Source organism: Mirounga angustirostris, unplaced genomic scaffold (assembly GCF_029215605.1).
Source record: "Mirounga angustirostris isolate CCGP_5_RB_7025 unplaced genomic scaffold, mMirAng1.0.hap1 SCAF_16, whole genome shotgun sequence".
NCBI classification, from domain to species: domain Eukaryota; kingdom Metazoa; phylum Chordata; class Mammalia; order Carnivora; family Phocidae; genus Mirounga; species Mirounga angustirostris.
In genome coordinates this window covers 48,243,713-48,262,913 of record NW_026991724.1, presented here as the reverse complement: position 1 = coordinate 48,262,913, position 19,201 = coordinate 48,243,713, and the positions used below count along the sequence as shown (strand labels likewise).

Here is a 19,201-nt window from a genome sequence, read left to right as displayed (position 1 = left end):
AGAAAATAGAATAGGTAGGTACGGCGTTCTTCTGCCCTCCTATGCTAGGCCGCAGTCCCTGCCGGGAAATGTAGTCAACACCAAGGCTTCAGGGTAGTTGCTACAGAGAGCCTTTGTGTCTTCTGGGAAATGGAGTTCAAGGCAGCCTCTCCGTTTGAGGGGGAGGGAGCTACCAGGAGCCCGGAGCATGCTGGGTAATAGTCCAGACCGGATCCTGACCCTTTATGAGACGAGGCTGCAGAGGCTTGCTGGGAAGTGAAGTCCAATCGGTACTTTTGGAAAAGCGAGAGCCAAAGGTGGAAAGACATCAGTCCCTTGCGGGAGACTGCAGAGTGTTCGACGCCTCCTTCCCTTCCCCAGGCTCCAAGAAAGAGCTGAAGTTGGTCAGGGGCTGCAGGAAAATGGGAGTCCAAACATTCCAAGTTTCCACAAATCAGGAAGGAAAAATCCCCCTCAAACAATTTGGGAAACAAAGTTATCGGTGGTCTCTCAGAACAATAGTCTTCAAATACATTTTAGCTTTTTCTACCAACGTGGGTTACACCAAGAAACTGAGACGAGCATTAAAACATGTGAAAACAGAATTTCTGTTTTCAGCTCTTTGCGTCCTCCCGCTTCCTAAGTTTACAGGATCCAGGAGGGCCCCAAATGAGGAAGCCGGCTGTTAGGAGTAGCCTCGGGTTTTGTGCACGGACTAGGTTGCTCTATTTATCGATTAATACCCGGAAAGACACTATCCCCAAAGGACGCTGGGAAACGGAGTTCGTGTGAGCGAGCGAACTAGAATGAAATCATCCTCAGCCCCTCCTGCCTCGTAGAATAATGGGAAATGGAGTCTCTAGACTTTCCCTTAATTTGAGTCTATGTTCATACTAACTGTCCTGCCCTTTCTGAAGCCTCAAGAAATCTGCAATTCCCAAACGGACCCACAGACCCCTGGGGCCGGAAGTCTCGCTGAAGCCTTGTCGGACTACAATAACCAAAAGGCAAAGCGCGGACATACTTCCGCTCCCTTTTCAGTGAATGCAGCTGCATTGTGAGCAGTCCATAGCGGGTGTTTCTGGGAGCTGTAGTTTTTCAGCCAAATGGTCGTTGCTGCCCTCTGACGGCAGCTCAGAGATGAAAAGCAAAAATCTGAGTCAATCCCCAAGGCTGGGAAATCCTACACTGGACCAACAAGGCCCAAAAGGGCAGCGGAGCGGGGGCGGTACGGGGGCGGTTACTTAACGGACAGAACTCATGGGACACGCGCAGTGGACGGCTCGTGGGCAACCGCCAAAAGGGGATTGGGGTCCGTGGGAGTCAGAGGGCTACCGTCGGAGGGAATCTTACCAGGATGTTTGCAGGGGTGAGAACGTTTGTTAAGGGGTGCTAGGGCAGATTATAAGTATCTATGAGGGGCCTGTGGGTGTCTGGAGTGCTCAGGGGAGTCCGTGGAGAGGTAAGGGGTCTTACTGGGGTCCAGTGGAGAAGTGACTGGGGATTTGGAGCGTTTTTAAAAGGTCTGTGGGATACCAAGAAACTACTGCTGACTGAGGGGATCTCTGAGGGACCCGAAGGGGTGAGCGATGTTTAAGAAGCCTCAGGAAGGAGCTTCGGAGGCCTGGGGGGGGGCTGGGGGAGGGGAGTGCTGGGGGTTATAGGCATGAAGAGAGTCTCTGAAAGGATGAATTAATTGATGAAGTGTTGTGAGCTCCATAAAGGACTTTCTATTTGGAGTCCGAGATCCTGGGATGTAGAAGGGAGCAGGGGTGTGGTTTTGCAGAAACTGAATAGGCTTAGGTGAGTCATTAAAGATTAGAAGAGCCGCTGGGGTTTTCAAGACGAGATGCCACCTGTGACATCCCACTGGGTCAGAATTGGGGGCAACAAGTCTGGCTGGGCTGTGGTCTGACCTGGAGAGCAGTTCTGGAGCTGAGCACTTTTTAATCCACATTAGACCTGGTTAGAGGTGCTCTGAAGGCCCTGGAATCGGGCTGAGACTCCTAGTCTGGGTCCTCCCTCCTCCCCCCAGTGATAACATCCCCCTTTCTCCATCACACCACCAACCACCAACTCCGTTGCATCTATGTTGCCAGGAGACATGCCTCATCCCAACTTCCAGAAATAGCCCAGTGGCCCCCACCCCAGGGAGTGACTTACATCACCCAGGAGAGGGAGCAGTTGCCCGCAGCCTGCCAAGGGAGCCTCGGTTTCCTGCCAGTACCCCAGCCCTGGATCCTCTCTTCACTGCCAATCGACATCATCTGGGACCACCCACCCTGGGCTGGCAGGAAATGAGGGTGAAGCCTGAGTAGATAGGAGCTGCCAGTTCCTTCCCCCTCAGAGTTGTGCAGGGTGGAGTTTCTCCGTGAAGCCAGTCCAACAGGCCTGAGTCCTCAATTCCCACTTCATTTCTTCACTGTGTGGCTTTAGGGAAACTCCTTCCTCTCTCTGGGCTTCCAGCACCTCACCTGCACTGAAGGAGTTGGGCTGAATTCCTTTTGGCTTGAATTCCTCCTCCTGGTTCTTTCATCCCTGAATCACGCTCTCCAACCTTAGCCGCTAGCTTTAGGAGCTCACCTTTCAGAGCCTGTGATCTGGAGACCTTTGTCTAGATCCAACCATCCTGTGCTTAGGAAGAACATGGGCTTGAGAAACAGACCTCATTTCAAGTGCTGCCTGGGCTTAGGGCCTTGGGCAAGTCATTTAACTGAGCCACTTGCCCCTGCCTTGCTGGATGTGGGAGATAAGGCACTGCAGCTAACTAGGTATCAGGTACTTGGCACACAGCAAGTCAATCAGTAGCAACTAGGATTAAGCCTGGCCCTTCTCAGTTTGCTGCTGGACGACGTTCCCTCAGTTTGACAGAAAGACGAATAAGGAACGGTGGAAGCTCTACATTTCAAGAGACCCTGCAGGCCTGTTGCCAAAGTCCAGCTCCAGGCCACGGGGGCACAGACAGGAGTACACAGAAGCAGAAAGGAAAGGCAGTTCAGGTGATCAGAAGAGCAAGGGCAATAGCGTAGTTTCAAGGACCAGCGGATCCCCACAGTATAAGGGAGCAACTGGTCAGAGGGCCAGAGGATACCTGAGAGCTTTATCATCAGGCCCTGGGGGTTATGTATGTGCCTCTGGGGTCAGATCATTTCCCAGGCCTGGATTGGACCCATTCAGATGGGGTTAGACCCTCTGGCCATAAATCCCCTGGAGGGCCAGTCTAGGCTCCTGTCTCTGAATCAAAGGCTGCGACCTCGTGGTGATTGTACCCAGCACCCAGGACAGATCACCGCATCCAAAGGTCCAAAGTTTTATTGTTTTGAATACATTCTCCAGCAGCCCCCCAACTTCCCTCCCCCCCCACCCTCCATCCCCAATACAGAATAAGGCTTGACCACAGACCCCCACCCCAGGGGCCCCAGCTAGGAGGCAGAGGGGGCTTCCAGTTTGGTTTCAGGGCACCCCCTTCTCACCCCCCCCACCCGCCTGCCTGTGGGCTAGTCCTAGGAGCAGCTGGGGGTGAAGGGGTTGGACCAGTGCTGGGGTAGGGGGTAGGAGAGGAATAGCAGGCACTTGTAGAGATTTGTGGCCTATGGGCGGCACCCCTCCCCCTCCTCTGCCCCCCACCCCCCAACATGGAATTTTTGGTTCATCATAAAATGTCCCTCCCTCCCCTGCTGCAACCCTGTGGGGTATGAGAAACCCAGGCACTCAGGGCCCCTGGAGGGGCAGGGAAGGCAGGATCGGGGCTGAGGATGGCCTGGGAGTGGAGAGGGACAGGGACAGGGACAAGAGGCAGAGAATAGGGAGGGAGACAAGGCTTTTACTTCCTAAGCGATTGTAATAAAAAACGTTCCTGGGCATTGAGGCCAGCGCCTCAGTTCAAATATAAATTCCCCAGAATGGAGGTGGCCCCTTCAACTCCCCCCCCCAACCCCCCACCACCACTTTGCCTGGAGCTTCGAAACCCACAGATAGGGGAAAGCCCCCAGCCCTGGGCACCCACCCACCCTCACCATTAAAAAAAAGAAAATTAAAAGTTTTATACAAAACGTCAGGGCAGGAAAGGGGAGGAGGCAGGGGAGACACCAGAGAGCTGTCCTCACCTCCAGGGCTTGGGGGGGGGGGGGTTAAGGCAGCAAAAGAAGCATGGGAGGTGGGGGGACCAGGGCCCCCTGCCCACAGCCCTCAGGAATCTCGATGCTCCAGCGAGAGCTGGGCTGTAGCGTGCTGGAGGTCAGAGCTCACTCGCCTCGGGGTGAGGGGTCCCCCGGCCTCCCCGGGTCCCTCCCCACGCACCTTCTTGTCCTCACCCTCATCCTCCAGGCCCCCAGCGGGGCCCCCACCCCCCTCCAGGCGACAGTCTTCGCTCCAGCGCCGCTTAAAGCGCAGCTTGAGAGGCATGCACAGTGCTGCCCCAGGTGCCTCGCCGGGCTCGGGCTTGGGGGGCGCAGGCGGGGCACGGGGGGTCTTGAACACCTCCCCGTCTTCCTCATCTTCATCGCTGATGTCAGTCACCTCCACTTCCTCCGACTCGCCTTCCGAGATGGGCTCCACCTTGATCTGCGGTGGCGGCGGGGCCAGCGCCCCCGCCCCTGCACCCTCGGCCAGCCCGCCCGCGCCGCCGCCGCCGCCAACGCTCTTGTCGGCACCCACCGGAGCCTTCTCCCCGGCCGCCCGCTGCCGCCGTCCCAGCGGGGGCGGCTGGAGCTTAAACTTGAACGGGGAGGAAGAGGAGGAAGAGGAGGACGAGGCCGAGGAGGGGACCGGTGGGGTCTCGGGCGCCATGGGCGGCAGCGGGCACTTGTCAGGGCGCTGGGGCTGGGGCACCACCAGCCCAGGGTAGTGCAGGAAGGCGCGGGGACTGAGGTGGTAGTTGTAGACGCTTTGGGTGTGGGCCTGCAGGTACCGTTTCATGTCCTCAGGGCTAAAGGAGAAGTGGGAGCCTCCCCCTGAGCCGCTGGGGCCCCCACCACCACTGGGGTACATAGGGCTCAGCGTGGGTGAGGGAGTGTAGGCCAGGTGAGTGGGTGTCATGGGCAGAGCCGGTGAGAGCTGAGGGGGAAGCAGGGAGCCAGGCCCAGCCAGAGGCGACACAGGGAAGGGGCTCAGGGGCTCGGGGCCACCCCGGGGCCGGGGGTAGACGCGGAAGACGCCAGGGTCATGGGGCAGGCGTGCCAGCGGGGGCCCGCGGAAGGCCCCCAGCTCCGGAGGGCCTGGCGGTCGGGCCCGGGGGTCCTCTCCCAGCGGCTCTTCCAGCTCTGACGTGCCATCGCTACAGTCGCTGACTGAGCCCCGACCCAGGCGTCGGGCCACCACAGCCGAGAAGAGGGAGGAGGAGGAGGAGGAGCAGGCCGGTGGTGAGCGGGGGTCCTCGGTGGGGGACAGCACCTCGGAGGGTGTTGAGGGAGGGAAGCGGAAGTGGCTGCCGCCCGACGGCACTGGCGGGGCGCTCTGGGGCACTGCCCCCCCTGCAGGAGAGGGGAGACGTCATTGTCAAGGCCCGCAGCCCAGCCTGGACCCAGAGGCAGATGCCCTCCTCCCTCTGAGGCCCAGTACACCAGCCCTAGTAACTCACCAGCCAACCCCACATCGATGAAAGGGTAATTAACCAGCACCAGTTTGTTGAAGTTGAACTTGTAGGTGAACCGTTTCCCCTTGGTCTTGTGCAGAATGCGTTTGTTGTAATAATAGCTGTGGGTGCAGAAACACATCGGATGACCGCTCACACCAGACCCCAGTCTAGACCCCATTCCTTGACCCAAGTCAGGTGCTGCTCACAGAGAGGGACCAAGAAACCTGGGCCACGCAAGAGAAACCAAGGACCCGGAGGAACGGACCTAGCTCTCCCCTCAGGTCTGGGGCCAGACTAGAGGCCACACCCAGGACTGCAGTCTCTCCTCAGGACACCTCTATGGGACAGAGGCGCTCAGAGGAGCCTTAGGACTTGCCCATCCAGGGTCACACAGCTATGATTTGGCAGAGGATCAAACCCAGGGCCTATTCCCTTGGCTTACAGGCTCCCCAACCAGTGGGGGCTACCCACATCTGCCCAGGGGCTTCAGCCCCTCCTCACCGCAGGGCCCGGCTCAGCTTGTCATAATTCATCTGAGGCTTGCACTTGCGGACGCCCCAGAGCCGAGCCACTTCATCGGGGTCCTTGATGACGAATTCCCCGTAGTCCCCCTGCCAGGCGATGACCCCCTGGTACTCCTCCTTCCTCAGCAGCTCCAGGATAAAGTGCCACAGCTGGATCTGCCTGGAGCCAGGGGACGACTCTGGCTTGTAGGCCCAATCCGGGAAGGCAAACCCTGGGGACAGGAGGCAGGGGAGTGGCCCCGGGTCAGGACGCCAAGTCCAAGGCTCCGGGTCCCCTCCCAGGGTCCACCCTCCTACCCCGCCCTCCACATGGGGAAATCCGTCTCCCCTCCGCCAAGTCAGGACCTGAGTTTGAGGGAGACAGTGTGTGTCTGTGTGTGAGGGGGCTAGACAGGAGCTGGGGGGGGAAGGGAAGCTGGAGCCTGCTCCAGCGACACCGGGAGAAACAGGAAACCGTCGGCGGCGGGTCCCGGGGCCAGTGCCAGGGGGCCAGGCACCAAGCCAGGCCGGCGGGCAGGGCTGCCAGTGGGGGAGGGGCAGGAAGGGGCACACGTGGCCAGCCGGGTTGGGGCGCACCCCCCCAGCCCCCCCAACGCCCATTCAGGGCCAGTTATACCCCTCCCCCAACTCACCCCACAGCTCCAGTCCCCTCCTGGGAACATAACACTGTCTCCCTCCCAAAACCTACCAGAGCCCTACTCCCACCCCAGGACCCGATGATTTTTTTTTTTTTTTTCTTAAAAGGACCAGGAGGGGTGGGGTGGTTGGTTGACGATGAGGTCAGCGCTTGCACACACAGAGGCTTCTGTCTTCCCTGGAGAGAGAAACCCAGACTGTCTGAGAGCGAGCCCCCCCCCCCCCCCCAAGCCCTAGACCCTCTGGGCAGCACTACCCTCCCTGGACCCAGGCACATGGACACAACCTGGCTGGAAGGCCCCAGCCCAGGCCTGGAGACTGAGTAGGCAAATGCTGCAGCCTGTTCCCCCCCTTCCGCCTTCTCATCCTCAGCTTCTTCCCTGCCCACCTGCCTACCCGCCCCCAGCATTAACCTTGGGTAGAGGTTGGTGGTGGGCTGGCTGGTCCCTGGAGGGGGTGGGCAGCCTGTGGGGGGGGGGGCTGCGGTTGTCATTTCCCAAACCCCGGGGTAATCAGGGGCCATCAATAATTCAGCACTAGGCAGCCGGTAATGGAGGGGTGGGAGGAGGGAAGGGGAGGAAGAGAAGGAGGGGGAGGCAGGGCAGGGGCCCTGGTGCCACCAGAAGGAGAAGGCCAAGGTGGACAGCTAAGGATGGGCGGGGTCCCTAGTCCCAGTCAGGCTGCACGGTGAGCCTCTGGCCCCTGGCCCTGGCTCAAGCCCCAGCTCAAGCAGGTACCAACCAGGCCTGGGGCAATGCTGAGCCTCCCTCAAAGCCTCCACAGCAGTCTGGACTCCCAACAGGGGATCCTTACCCTTGGGGACACAGGGGTTCAGCAGTTCATACTGCCACAGGGACCACTCCTTCTAAATCCAGAGCTGACTCTGTCCCCTACAGTGACCCAGCTTCCTGAGCCCTGGCCTTGGGTAGAATGGGATGGCCAGCATTCCCCACGTAGTCCCTGCCCAGTTCAGAAATCCCAGCCCCAAACCAGCCCCTTAGGGCTCCAAGGATACGACCTCCAGCTGGTCACAGACCCAGAGTCCTACACCAGCAGCCCCTGTTCAATTCAGAAGTGACAGCCCCCAACAATGCCTTTCATAGATCCCAGCATCCGTAGCCCCATCCCTCTCACAGGAATCCAGGTGTTCACCCCATTATCCTCACCCTGCTCGAGAATCCAGGTCCCAGGGTCTTCCTCAGAGCTCAGAGGCCCTTGGGAATCCAAGTTACCAAGTCACTAGCTCCATGTACCCTCTGAACCCTCCAAAAAGCTCCTACCCCCCACTGAGGGCACCAAGCTCTGTGCTTCTCCCACCTAAGCCCCAATCTGGCTTTCAGACCCAGGAGTGTGTGTGTTGGGGCGGGGGGGAGGCGAAGCCCCTGAGACAGCAGTCTGGAGGTGGGGGGTATACTGACTTCCATCCTCCCCCCCAAAATTAAAGCCACCCTTCCCAGCCCACCCACCCCAGCCTCCTTGTCCCGGTAACCAGGCAACGTGTGTGCAGCGACAGTCCTGGGAGCGGGGGAGCAGGAGGCTAAAAATAAACTTTGCAGAAGAGAAGGAGTGAGAGAGACTACATGCAACACAAAGGGAACTCAAAAGGGAGGTGGGGGGCTCTGGAAAGGCCGCACGCCGCATTCCGGGGGCTGTCCCAGGCCACCTTGTTAACCCACCCTCCCTGAGGAAGCCCCCCTCCGGGCCTACAACCCTGGATCCCACTCCAGGCAGGGACCCTCGCCACTCCCAGGTCCACCCCAACCCAGCTTTCCTCATCGGACATGGCATACATGAGGGCCTGTTCCTGGCTTTGGGGGGAGAAGAAGAGCGGGGGTGACGTCAGGGTGTCTCAATGGGGCTCTGTTCCCCAGGCCTTGGAGCCAGGAGCCAGGCACGGGCAAGGGGAGCATGTGTGAGTGTGTTGTGTATGGGTCCACGTGCTTAAACAGGGAACCACCGGGCCTGCACCAAGAAAGCTTGGGGGAGCAGGACCTCTGGAGCATGGGGGGTCGGTGAAACAGGGAGCAGGCAGCTGACACAGAGAGGTGCTCAGCGCATTTTGAGACAGGGTGGAGAGGTGGCAGCAGACAGACAGGAAGGATTGGGATGGCAGGGTCCCAGAAGGCACACCTGGGTCCCACAGAGGCAGGGTAGGGATTCTCCCAGACAGACTGGAAATGGGGGGGGGGGGGGGTCAGAACTCCTGGGCACCCCCCAAATTCACATGACTGGCCAAACTTTTTCTAAAGAGACTATGGGGGTCGGAAGGGAGGGGTGGTAGTAAAGGAAGAACACGCCGACCTCCTGGGGGGCCCTACCACCTCCCCCACTCCAGGCAGCCCTCGGTGGCGCCAGAGCCGGGAAGAAAACAGGAAGTGGGAAACAGCCGCGGCAGAGAGGAGAGGGGCCGGGATGGAGGATCGGATGGAGGGGCGTGCGGACGGACAGACGCACCGATGGGCCGATCGGGAAGCCATTCCAGGCCCCCGCCCCTTCCCCCAGCCGGAGAACCTACACGCGGCTCGGGCCCAAGACAGGGTTAGGGGAGCGGCCCAGCCGGTCCCACCAGGCGAAGGCCCGTAGCTGGGAGGGAAAACGAGGCGGGGTTGTCTGAGCGCCTAGGCCCCCTCCCCGGGCGAGGGGAGGCTCCTGCTGCCCCCAAGGCCCAGGGGCCCTGGAGCCTGTGGGAGCCAGAGAGTATGTGGGACGCACGTGACTGACCCTACAGCACTCCGCACCCCTGCCCCACCCCCCTGCCCCCCTCCTCGGCCCCAATCCCCAGGCGCCGGAGCACGGCTCCGAGCCCTTTAAGAGCCGCCCCCTCCCGCCGAGCGGGGGGGGGGGCGGGGTGGGTGGGCCGGTCGGGGCACACACCCGCACACAGGAGCCCTAGCCGCGGCCGCCGCCGGGGGAAGGAAACAAGTTTGAACAGCGGCGCCCGGCCCCCTTCCCCCTCCCCCGTCCCCGCCCCGGGCCGGATTCCGACGGGGTAGATGGGCAGGGGGCGGCTGGGACCCCTCCCCCCAGCGCGCTCGGGCGCAAAGTCCAGCCCGCGCGAGCCCGGGGGCGGCGGGGGAGGGGTGGGGGAAAAGTCCGAGTGGGAGGGGGGTTAATCCCGCTGCCCCCCGCCCGCCGACGGATGGGGGGAGGGGAACCTTGGCCCCTTAAGGAGGAGCAAGTTGGCGGGGAAGAGGGGGGCGGAGGGAAAAGACGGCCGGTTGAAAGAGAAGCGCTGGATGAGGGAGGGGGGGTGAAGGGGGAGCCTCCGCGTCCCCCCCACCTTCCCCACCCTCCTCAACCCCGGGGCCCCGGCGGCGCGGGAGAAGGGTACCCAGGTCTCCCCGGAGCCACCTTAAAGCCGCGCGTTCTAAGGTCGGAAACAAAAAGTTCCTTTTTCGAACGTTCGGGCTGCGCTTTGGAACTTTGCGACTCGGCGCGGGCGGGGGAGCGAGGAGCCGGCGGAGACGGGCGGGGGAGGGGCGGCGCAGCCCGGACCCCGAGTCTTGGGCTCCCCAATCACGCCCTCCTCCTAGAAGCCATCCCGTATCCCCCTCTAAGCCGGTGCGGGGCACGCGCCGCCGTGAAGGTCATGGGCCGGACCACGCAGCGCGGAACCGGGAATAGCGGGCCCCGTGGACAGCCCCCCCCCCACGCCCCGCACACGTCCCGGCCCCCAAAGTGCAACGTGACAGAGCGGCGGGGAGGGACCCCGCCACCCCCGTGATCCCGGGAGTGGGGGAGAACCCAGCTTTCGGGGTCCAGTAGGGAGAGGACCAGGACTCGCAGCACCCACACCACTCCGCCCGGACCCAGAAATTGGGGGTCCCGTGCAGCACCCCTCGCTTGCGCCACGAGAAGCAACAGGTCTCGAGTGCTCGGGGGTCCCCCGGAACTGGGGATCATTCGGGCTACCCCGGAACCCTCCAGCCCCCCCAAAGTTTCTCCGCCTGGTTTCCCGGGGCAACAAGTCTCCCCCACACGTGCTGCCCCCGCCCCCACCTGTGTCCGCCGGGGTCTTCATGCTGGGGGGCCCGGGGCGAGGCGCCCCGACTCCGGGCCGCAGCTCCCGGCGCCCGCGCTGCCCCGTCCCGTCCCGCGCCCGTCGGGCCGCCCTCGGCGCTTCACCCGGCCTCGCCTCTCAGAGCCTCTCCCCTCCCCGCCGCCGCCTCCCGGGTTAATATCGCACTCCGGGGCCGGGACGCCCACGCCCCCCGGCCGGCGACGTCACCGCCGCGTCGCCATGGAGACACTGCGCCCGCCCCCTCCCCGCGCACTCACACACACACTCGCCGGCGCGCAGCCACTGAGGACCGGCCGGCTCTGGGCTTAAAGGGGCCGCGCGGCGGGGGAGGAAGGAAGGAGGGGGCGGGGGTGGGATGGGGTCCTGCGGGTCATGACCCTTTTCCGAGGCTCCAAGTCTGCAGATAACTTAAGTCCTTGGCACTCGCGACCTGCCGCCCCTCCTCCTCCTGCCCACTGCAGAATCCAGAGTTTCTTTTGGGAGCTTGTAAGAGGGCGGAGTTGGGGGCACATGGAGGGGGGTCAGAAACTTTTGAAAGGCCTGGACCTTTCGGGAGGGGGCAGAATCTTCACCTCAGGGGGACGGGGTCAAGACCTTGGGGGTTGATCAAGACCACAACATTTCCCACCCTGGCCTTACCCTACTGCACCCCCCCCCCAAAGCCCTTAGCCTGAATGGGGGCAGCTGTCCAGGGGTGGGGTGGAATGGGTGGGAGGCATTTCCCAGCATCGGAAATGGGGAGGCGGCTGTGCCCTCCGCTCCTCCGGGGATGGGGTCTTGGCCTTCCAGATATCCCCAGTCCCAGCTGCGGAGGAAGTGACCTGAGAGAATGCATTCGGGAGCATCCCCCCACTCCATCCCCAGGCTGCAGCTGTTCTAAGGACGCGGCTGGCGTCGGAGGTACCCCCACCTCCACCACCAGCGCAGGGGTTCCGGAGGTGGGGCCAGGATGCGAGGGGGCGACCAAAGTCTGAACAAATGTGCTCCCAAGGGGCACTGGGGGGTCGCCAGGAGAGAGGAAGGTAGGGCTTAAGGATGAAGGCCAGTGCGTAGGGCAGTGTTAAGTCTGTTCTCCGCAGCAGGGAGGGATGGAAGGAGCCTGAGGCTTCAGGAAACAGGAAATCAGCGCTGATCAGATGGCCAGTTGGAGCCGGCAGCAGGGTAGAGAGAGGGCAAACAGAAGCAATATCCACAGACCGAGCCTGGAGACAGAGTTTCAGAGAAGACTCTGAGGTACCAAAGGAGGGGAATATTGCAGGGGTTGGGGGGTGATGCTCAGAGAAACTGAAACTGAGAAGATGGGCAGGGAGAGACAAGCCACAGGGAGGGAAAGCCAGCAGGGTCAGACTCTATCTTCTTAGGGCTCTAACCCGCGGCGGGTTCCTAGATGCATTAGAACCGTCTCTCACCATCGCCTCAGAAGCAGTCTCTAGCCTCTTCCTCCTGGAGACCACAGCCTCCAGGGAAGCATCACCTCCCTGGGGAATTATGTAACCTTGCCTACGGACAGTGCAGCTCCCCCACGGATATTGTAACCCTCCGGGAGCAGTGTGGTCCAGCGATAATCATCACCATCATTGTTATTATAACAGCTCCCGAATTCCTAGCGCTCATGATGTGCCAGGCACTGGGCCAAGCATTGTCTGGGGCATCTTGTCATTTGATGCTCACAAAATCCCAAAGAGGGAAGTTACTATTGTTATCCCCATTTACAGATTAAGAAGGTGAGGCTCAGAGGGGAAATCAGTCTGCCGAAGTCCTACAGCCAGGAAGTGTCGGGAGTCAGGATTCAAACCCGACTTATCCCATGTGAAACCACTACCCTTCACCACTACGCTTTACTAACGCCTTTACTGTCCCCCCCCCCAAGAAAAAGACAATGCAGAGTTTCAAAGATAATAGGTCTGTAACAACTTCAGGGATCCCACACTCCCACCGACAAGAGAGACCTGTGTTGCAACCCTAACTTGGCTATTTCCTGTCTGTGACATAGAGCAAGGGAGTTTGCTTCTTTGAGCCTCAATTTCCTCATCTATAAAATGGGAATATTATTAGATCCTACATGACCAGTTTTTTTTTTTAAGATTTTATTTATTTATTTGAGAGAGAGAGAATGAGAGACAGAGAGCACGAGAGGGAAGAGGGCAAAGGGAGAAGCAGACCCCCTGCTGAGCAGGGAGCCCGATGTGGGACTCGATCCCGGGACTCCAGGATCATGACCTGAGCCGAAGGCAGTCGCTTAACCAACTGAGCCACCCAGGCGCCCGACCAGTTTTTTTTTTTTTAAGAAATTGGGGATGTGAAGTAAGTATGCAGTAAATACTGGTAATAATTAGTAGCAGAATGAACTATATACCCCATGGATAATGTAAGCACCACTCACCATATAGACTCCCAACTGTACACGGTAAACACAGGGTACGGAGAGTGTGAAATGGCTTCTTAATGGCGTAAGTCCCACCCTGACCCAGTCATAACTCAATCCTACTGTTTCTATGAAATACAGTCATGGATGGTGGGCATGCCTGGTGGTAGAGTCTGAGCCATCACCGAGAATGGGCATCCCCGGTGAAAATGTCCCTTGGGTTGTGTGACCTCTGGTGGTTTGTGAAAACCTATCCACAGCTAGTGTAACCACTGAGGGATTGATGCGACTCTACCACGGAAGTGTGGACCCTTTTGGATAGTTCACTTGCCTCGTGAACGCTGAGAGCCATCCTCAGGGAAGGTGGACCCATCACCACTGGTCATTCCTTAAAGACATGCCATCCAACCAAGGCCGTATCAATTCCAATGAACAAGGGGACACTCCACTCCCTGCTTCCGTTCACTGTGAAAAATCTCCACAGATCCCCCCTGGGGCTTGTGAAAAGTGCAGCCTCTCACAAAGACCTAAGACATGCCTACAGTGAACAGTGTCGTGCTCTGGGGAGAAAAGAACTCTTTCTAGACAGTGAAGGCACCCTTGCTCCCATGGACCTAGCACTTCTTGTTCCAGTTTACCATCCTGACACAGATAACACTTACCCTGTTGCTGTCAGGCTAAGGCATGGACAGAACCTGTCCCCAGAGAAGTCCCAACACTCCACAGACCTCACTCCTGGAAAGGAAACTGTATGGATGATGAAAATCATAGTTGCAACCTACCTATCACCTATAATAAGCAACACTGAGCCATCATTACTGTGTGAACATTGTAGTTCCCTTAGAAATAACATGAATCACCCTATATAGAGAGTGTAGCCACCTAAATAGAGTGACTGCCCCCAAACAAAAATGTAATCCCATTAGAGAGTACCACCCCTCTTCAGCTCCCTGACTTGAAATGCCAAAGGGCTCCTGGGCTCAGACTTGGGTCCTCCTCTCTCCTCCATCTATTGCTCATTCCCTTGGTGATCTCCACCAGCGCCATGTTTTCACATGCCATCTCCATGCTGATTCCACCCAAATTTCTCTCTCCAGCATAGGACTCACCCCTGGCCTCCAACCTCACACATCAAACTGACTCACCAGTGTCTCCATTGGGATTTCTCAAGCTTGCCAGTCAAAGTGGTTTTCCTCAGCTCCCCCAAACTGTCCCCACCTCAGTCTTCCCCATCTTGGGCACCTGCAGCGCCATTTTGCAAGTTGCTCAGGCTGAATTCCTTGGAGTCCTCCTTGACCTTCTCTCACCTGTCATCTGATCAGAAAGGAACTCCCATATGCTCTACTTTCAGCTGCTTCAGAATCAAGCTCCTCTTCGCCACCACTCCTCACTCTCTCCTGGCTACCACCAGCCCCTATGGTTTGAGCCCCACCCATAGCCAGAGGGGTTCTAGTAAATCACATGATGTCCCTGTGCTGCCCTAAATCCTCTGTTCCCTGGGAGTAAAAGCCAACTCCCTGTAATGACCAGCAGGGCCCTTCCTCCCTGACTTCACTTCCCACCTTTCCCCTCCATTTCTGTGCCAGCTTCACTCCCAGCCTCTTTGCAATTCCTTGAACAGGCCAGGCAGATGCCTGCCTCAGGGATTTTGCCAGGGCTGTTCCATCTGCTCAGAAGACTCCCCCCCACCCCAGAAGTCTACATAGCTCTGCCCTTCATCCCCTTCGGGTTTTTACTCAGAAACCACCTTCCCAATACCTGACCACTCTTTTAAATTGGAGTCCCCTGGGCGCCTGGGTGGCTCAGTTGGTTAAACTGGAGCCCCCTTCCTAGACCCCTCTGTCCTTTCTATGCACTGTTTCTCCCCATAGCACCTTTTTCTCAAGTGATACAGATTACTGTAATGTATTAGCTAGTCATCTGAATCCCTCCTCCATCCCTGCTTTATCACCGGCGCCTACACCGGGGTGGGTCATAGAACAGTCTAGTAATATGTACCTGCTGAAATGAGCTGAGTCCATGTACAGCTAGTATAACCCCACAATCAGAACCCATCAGACAGACAGAACAAGGTCCGTAACTGATAGAAACTCCCATTTGCAATGTGGCTCTCATATGGACAGTGGAAACCCCAAATAGTGCAATGCTCAAAAACAGCGTGAACCCCAGTAGAGGCAGCACGACCCTCATAAACCTCATACAGACAGGGTAACCCTCATAAATGATAGGAGTCCCATTCAAACAGCCCAGCCTTCATAAACTTTGTGAGCCTCGTATAAAAGGGCAACCCACATGAATGGTGTAAACCTCATATTGCCAGTGTAACTCTCATAAACAGTGTGAGCCCCATATACATGGTGAGGCAGCAAATAAACAGTGTGGGTCCCCCTACAAATAGCATATACTCTTATTAGTGTGCCCTACCATAGAGACAGTGTGGCTTGTTGAACATGTGAATTCCTCTATCAACAGGGTCAACTCATACAACCTGGGTAAACCCATATGCACAGCGAAGACAAGCATATAAATAGGGTCGTTTCCATAACCAGCGTGACTTTTCATGTGAACAGTGTAGCCCCATAGTCATATGGCCTCATGCAGTGTAACCCATGGACACTGTGCCCTCCCGGGAACAGTGCCGCCTGCCTCAGTGGACCACTCAGTGAACAGTGTAGATTTCACAAGGATTGCAACAGGGGCACCTGGGTGGCTCAGTTGGTTAAGCGTCTGACTTCAGCTGAGGTCATGATCTCAGGGTCCTGGGATCGAGCCCCATATCAGGGTCCTGGGATTGAGCCCCACATCGGGGTCCACGTGGCGGGGGGGGGGGGTCTGTGCTTAGCGGGGAGTCTGCTTCTCCCTCTTCTCCCTCTCCCTCTGCGCCCCCCCCCCCCGCTTGTGCAGGCACTCACTCACTCTCTCTCTCTCTCAAATAAAGTCTTTTAGAAAATCCAATGCTTGCAATAAACCTCAATGTCACTATGTCAGTTTTATTAAGTCATTGATAATGTAGCCCTTTTCCATAAACAGGGAGAAACCCCATGTTCCATTTAAGCTCCCTGGGCCTTTGTAACCTTCATAAAATTATATTATCCACCCCCCTCCCCAAAGTCCTAATTCTCTCATTAAAAGTTACCCAACTGTCCTTCAACACACACATGTATTAAGGCAGTAGGAGTCCCTGAAGGGTGGTGTAACCTGTCACAGACAATGAGGTTCCAAATAAAGACAAAGAAATGGTGAATTCATGAATGGCAAGGATTTCCCAGGGCCCAACACAGGATAAGCCACATAAAAAGCGCCCCTCCGGGATGCCAGGGTAGCTCAGTGAGTTGAGCGTCTGCCTTCGACTCAGGTCATGATCCCGGGATCCTAGGATCAAGCCCTGCATCGGGCTCCCTGCTCGGCGGGGAGTCTGCTTCTCCCTCTCCCTGTACTCCTTCCCCTGCTTGTGCTCTGTCAAATAAATAAATAAAATCTTAAAAACAAAAGCACCCCTCCTATTTACTGAGCACTCACTATATGCAAGGCCCTGGATTCAACATCTGATTTCATTGTCACCTCAACTTTATCAGGTAGGTACTCCAATGATCCTCATTTTTCAGAGGAGGAGAGGGCCCACGGCAACACAGCTAACTATGGTGACAGCTGGGACATCAAGTACTGGACCATAATGCCTCCCGATAGATTGACAAATGCCCCAAAGATATGCTGAACCCTGAAATACCTCCCCAAAACATCGCCACCACCATCAGCAGCACCACCAGCATACAAACTGCGGACAAGGTGACCAATAAGACTGAGACAGCATAAACTCTTCAGGCAGGGATAACCCCCTGAATACTAACAATCACACTAATAGCCAAGATTTTCGAGGATTTACTCTGCTGGAGACACTGTCCTAAATCCTTTGCACATATTAATTCATTACAACCCTATGCCGAGGTGGGTTTTTTTTTTTTTTTTTAATTATCCCTGTACAGATGTAGAAATGGAAGCACAGAGGGATGAAATGACTCACCCAAAGTCACACAGCTGGGGAAGAAGCCCCACTAGCTGGGTTTGACCCCAGCAGCCTGGCTAAGCCTGTAGTATCCTGCTTCCTGCAACATCACCCCCCCACCCCCCCACCCCCCCGCGTCACAGGACAGTGTAATTGCAGTGAACTGTAGAACTAAGTTAACTACGGTTTATGTAATTCTCCCAGGGGCAGGGCACAGCTCACTGTGCACACCTTTCCTCGATGACAGGGAAAATAGGCCTTAGACAGCATGAATTCCCATGGACAGGTCTTCTTCGTGCATGGTGTAACTCCAATAAGCAGTGAGGATTCCTCTGTGGACACTGGTTTTTGTTTTTTTGGTAGATTTTATTTATTTATGAGAGAGAAAGAGTGAGGGAGAGGAGCAGAGGGAGAGGGACAAGCAGGCTCCTCACAGAGCACGGAGCCAGATGTGGGGCTCGATCCCACCACCCTGAGATCGCAACCTGAGCGGAAACCAAGGGACGGACGATTAACCGACTGAGCCACCCAGGCGCCCCTCCTCTGCGGACATTGTGAACTCACCACAGCCAAGACGTTCCTGAATGGGACAGCAGAGGCCCCTCTCACTACAGCAGAGCATACTCCCTGGACAGGGTGAGTTCCGTCATGGACAGTACACACCTCCCCACCAACAGTCTGATTCTCCCTCACACCTGATGTGAACTGACTGCGGACCCTGAAACAGCATCCCCATCAGTGGAAGTCTCCCTGTAACGCAATAGAATCTCCTATGGGCAATGAGAACTCCCACCTGGTATGTGGTTCCCGTGGACAGTATGATGTCTCATATCCATGACAAAGTTAACAAGGACACGGCACATCGCCATGTATGGGGAACCTTCTGCAGCTGCTGTGAACCCCTTTTTGTGACAGTGTGAACCGCTCTCCAAGGGTCTACCTACGTAGGCAATGGGAACTCTCTGATGAGTATAAACTTCCCTCAGACCCAGCATCTGCCCAACGTACCCAGTCTAAACTGCCCTGTAAAAGTTCCCTCAAAGCCCGCTCAATGTTTAAGTGCAAACTCTTCCAGAATGTTATTAAAAGAGCATAAAATAGCATGGTTATAAAATAGTACGTGCAAGTCATAATATAATACTGTAAGTAATTGTGTAAGATTCCTTCCCAGTGGAACTTGCAGACAGTGAAATTTCCCCCTCTCTCAAAGCAAATCTCTCGTGGACAGTGCATAATGCGTATCTCCTTCAAACTCAGTGAACCCCACTGGACAACCGACATTTCTTCCCAGCCCCGCGGTGAACTGGCCATATGTCACGGGTCGTGGGAATGTCACACAGCATGCACCTGCAATAGGCTGGGTGCGTTTTCTTCACAACTGGTGTGGATCCTGTGTGCATACTGGGAACCCACCACAAGCAGCGGACGCCTCGGCTGAGGCCAGTGTTCACTGCTCCCCATTACCCTCTATCTAGGGCAAATCCAACGGGGAGAGTATGGATGCACTGCAGACAGCTTCCCACCTGGTGCAAACCCCGTGTCTGGGCTGCAGGAATCTACGACTGGCAGGGCATATCCCTCTCCTCCCTACCCTGTGTGAACACCCCCCCACACACACACCCCGAGACCTTAAAAAAGTCTCGCTCCCGCCAAGTGCGAACACCCACAAAGTAGCTCCCCACAGAATGTAGTGTGAAGGGAATGTGGTGTGAAGCGCCGCCTTTTCCCATCTTGTGCCCCGACAAGCCTAAGGGGGCTGTCAGAAAACTGCACCGCCCTACATGTCAAAGTCTTGGAAGAGAGGACTTGTCCCCAGGGTCCCCAAGCCCCAGGCCGCGCGCGTTCACTCCACTGCAGCGCGCGCCTCCCCACACGCGCACGTTCTCTCCCCTCCCGGTGGCAACAGGGCTTTCCGCGGGGCCGCGCCGGACTTTCTGAGGCTGTTGATTGGTCATAGTCCCGGCCGCCCTACAGCCAATCAAGCGGGGGAAAGGTGACATCACTCGTTCTCCTCCCCTCCCCCCCCACCCCGAACTTCCCTACTCCGGCTACCGACAGCAACAACCACGTGGGGGAGGGGTAACAGAGTAGAACCCGG

The 19,201-nt window shown here is 57.4% G+C and overlaps 1 protein-coding gene across 2 annotated transcripts; it reads right to left on the bottom strand.

Annotated features, from left to right (window-relative positions):
- Nucleotides 1–3,336: 3,336 nt before the first annotated feature.
- On the bottom strand, nt 3,337–10,880 carry ERF (ETS2 repressor factor). Of its 2 annotated transcripts, XM_064581067.1 has the most exons (5): nt 10,714–10,865; nt 6,767–6,892; nt 6,056–6,290; nt 5,558–5,673; nt 3,337–5,450 (listed from the first exon to the last, which is right to left on the bottom strand). In XM_064581067.1, the coding sequence occupies exons 3-5, from the start codon at nt 6,085–6,087 to the stop codon at nt 4,168–4,170; spliced, it is 1,431 nt and encodes a 476-aa protein (XP_064437137.1). In that variant the 5' UTR covers nt 6,088–6,290; nt 6,767–6,892; nt 10,714–10,865; the 3' UTR covers nt 3,337–4,167. The 2 variants fall into 2 exon arrangements, with proteins under 2 accessions (XP_064437137.1, XP_045747569.1); XM_045891613.3 differs by lacking the exon at nt 6,767–6,892 and having other exon boundaries at nt 3,338–5,450; nt 10,714–10,880.
- Nucleotides 10,881–19,201: the final 8,321 nt, after the last annotated feature.

Coding starts and splice junctions, on each gene's coding strand:
- ERF (XM_045891613.3), bottom strand. CDS start 10,735: ATGAAGACCCCGGCGGACACAG. Junction 6,291..10,713: donor GAAGACCCCGGCGGACACAG/GTGGGGGCGGGG, acceptor TCCTGTCCCCAG/GGTTTGCCTTCCCGGATTGG. Junction 5,451..5,557: donor CATCGATGTGGGGTTGGCTG/GTGAGTTACTAG, acceptor CCTCTCCTGCAG/GGGGGGCAGTGCCCCAGAGC.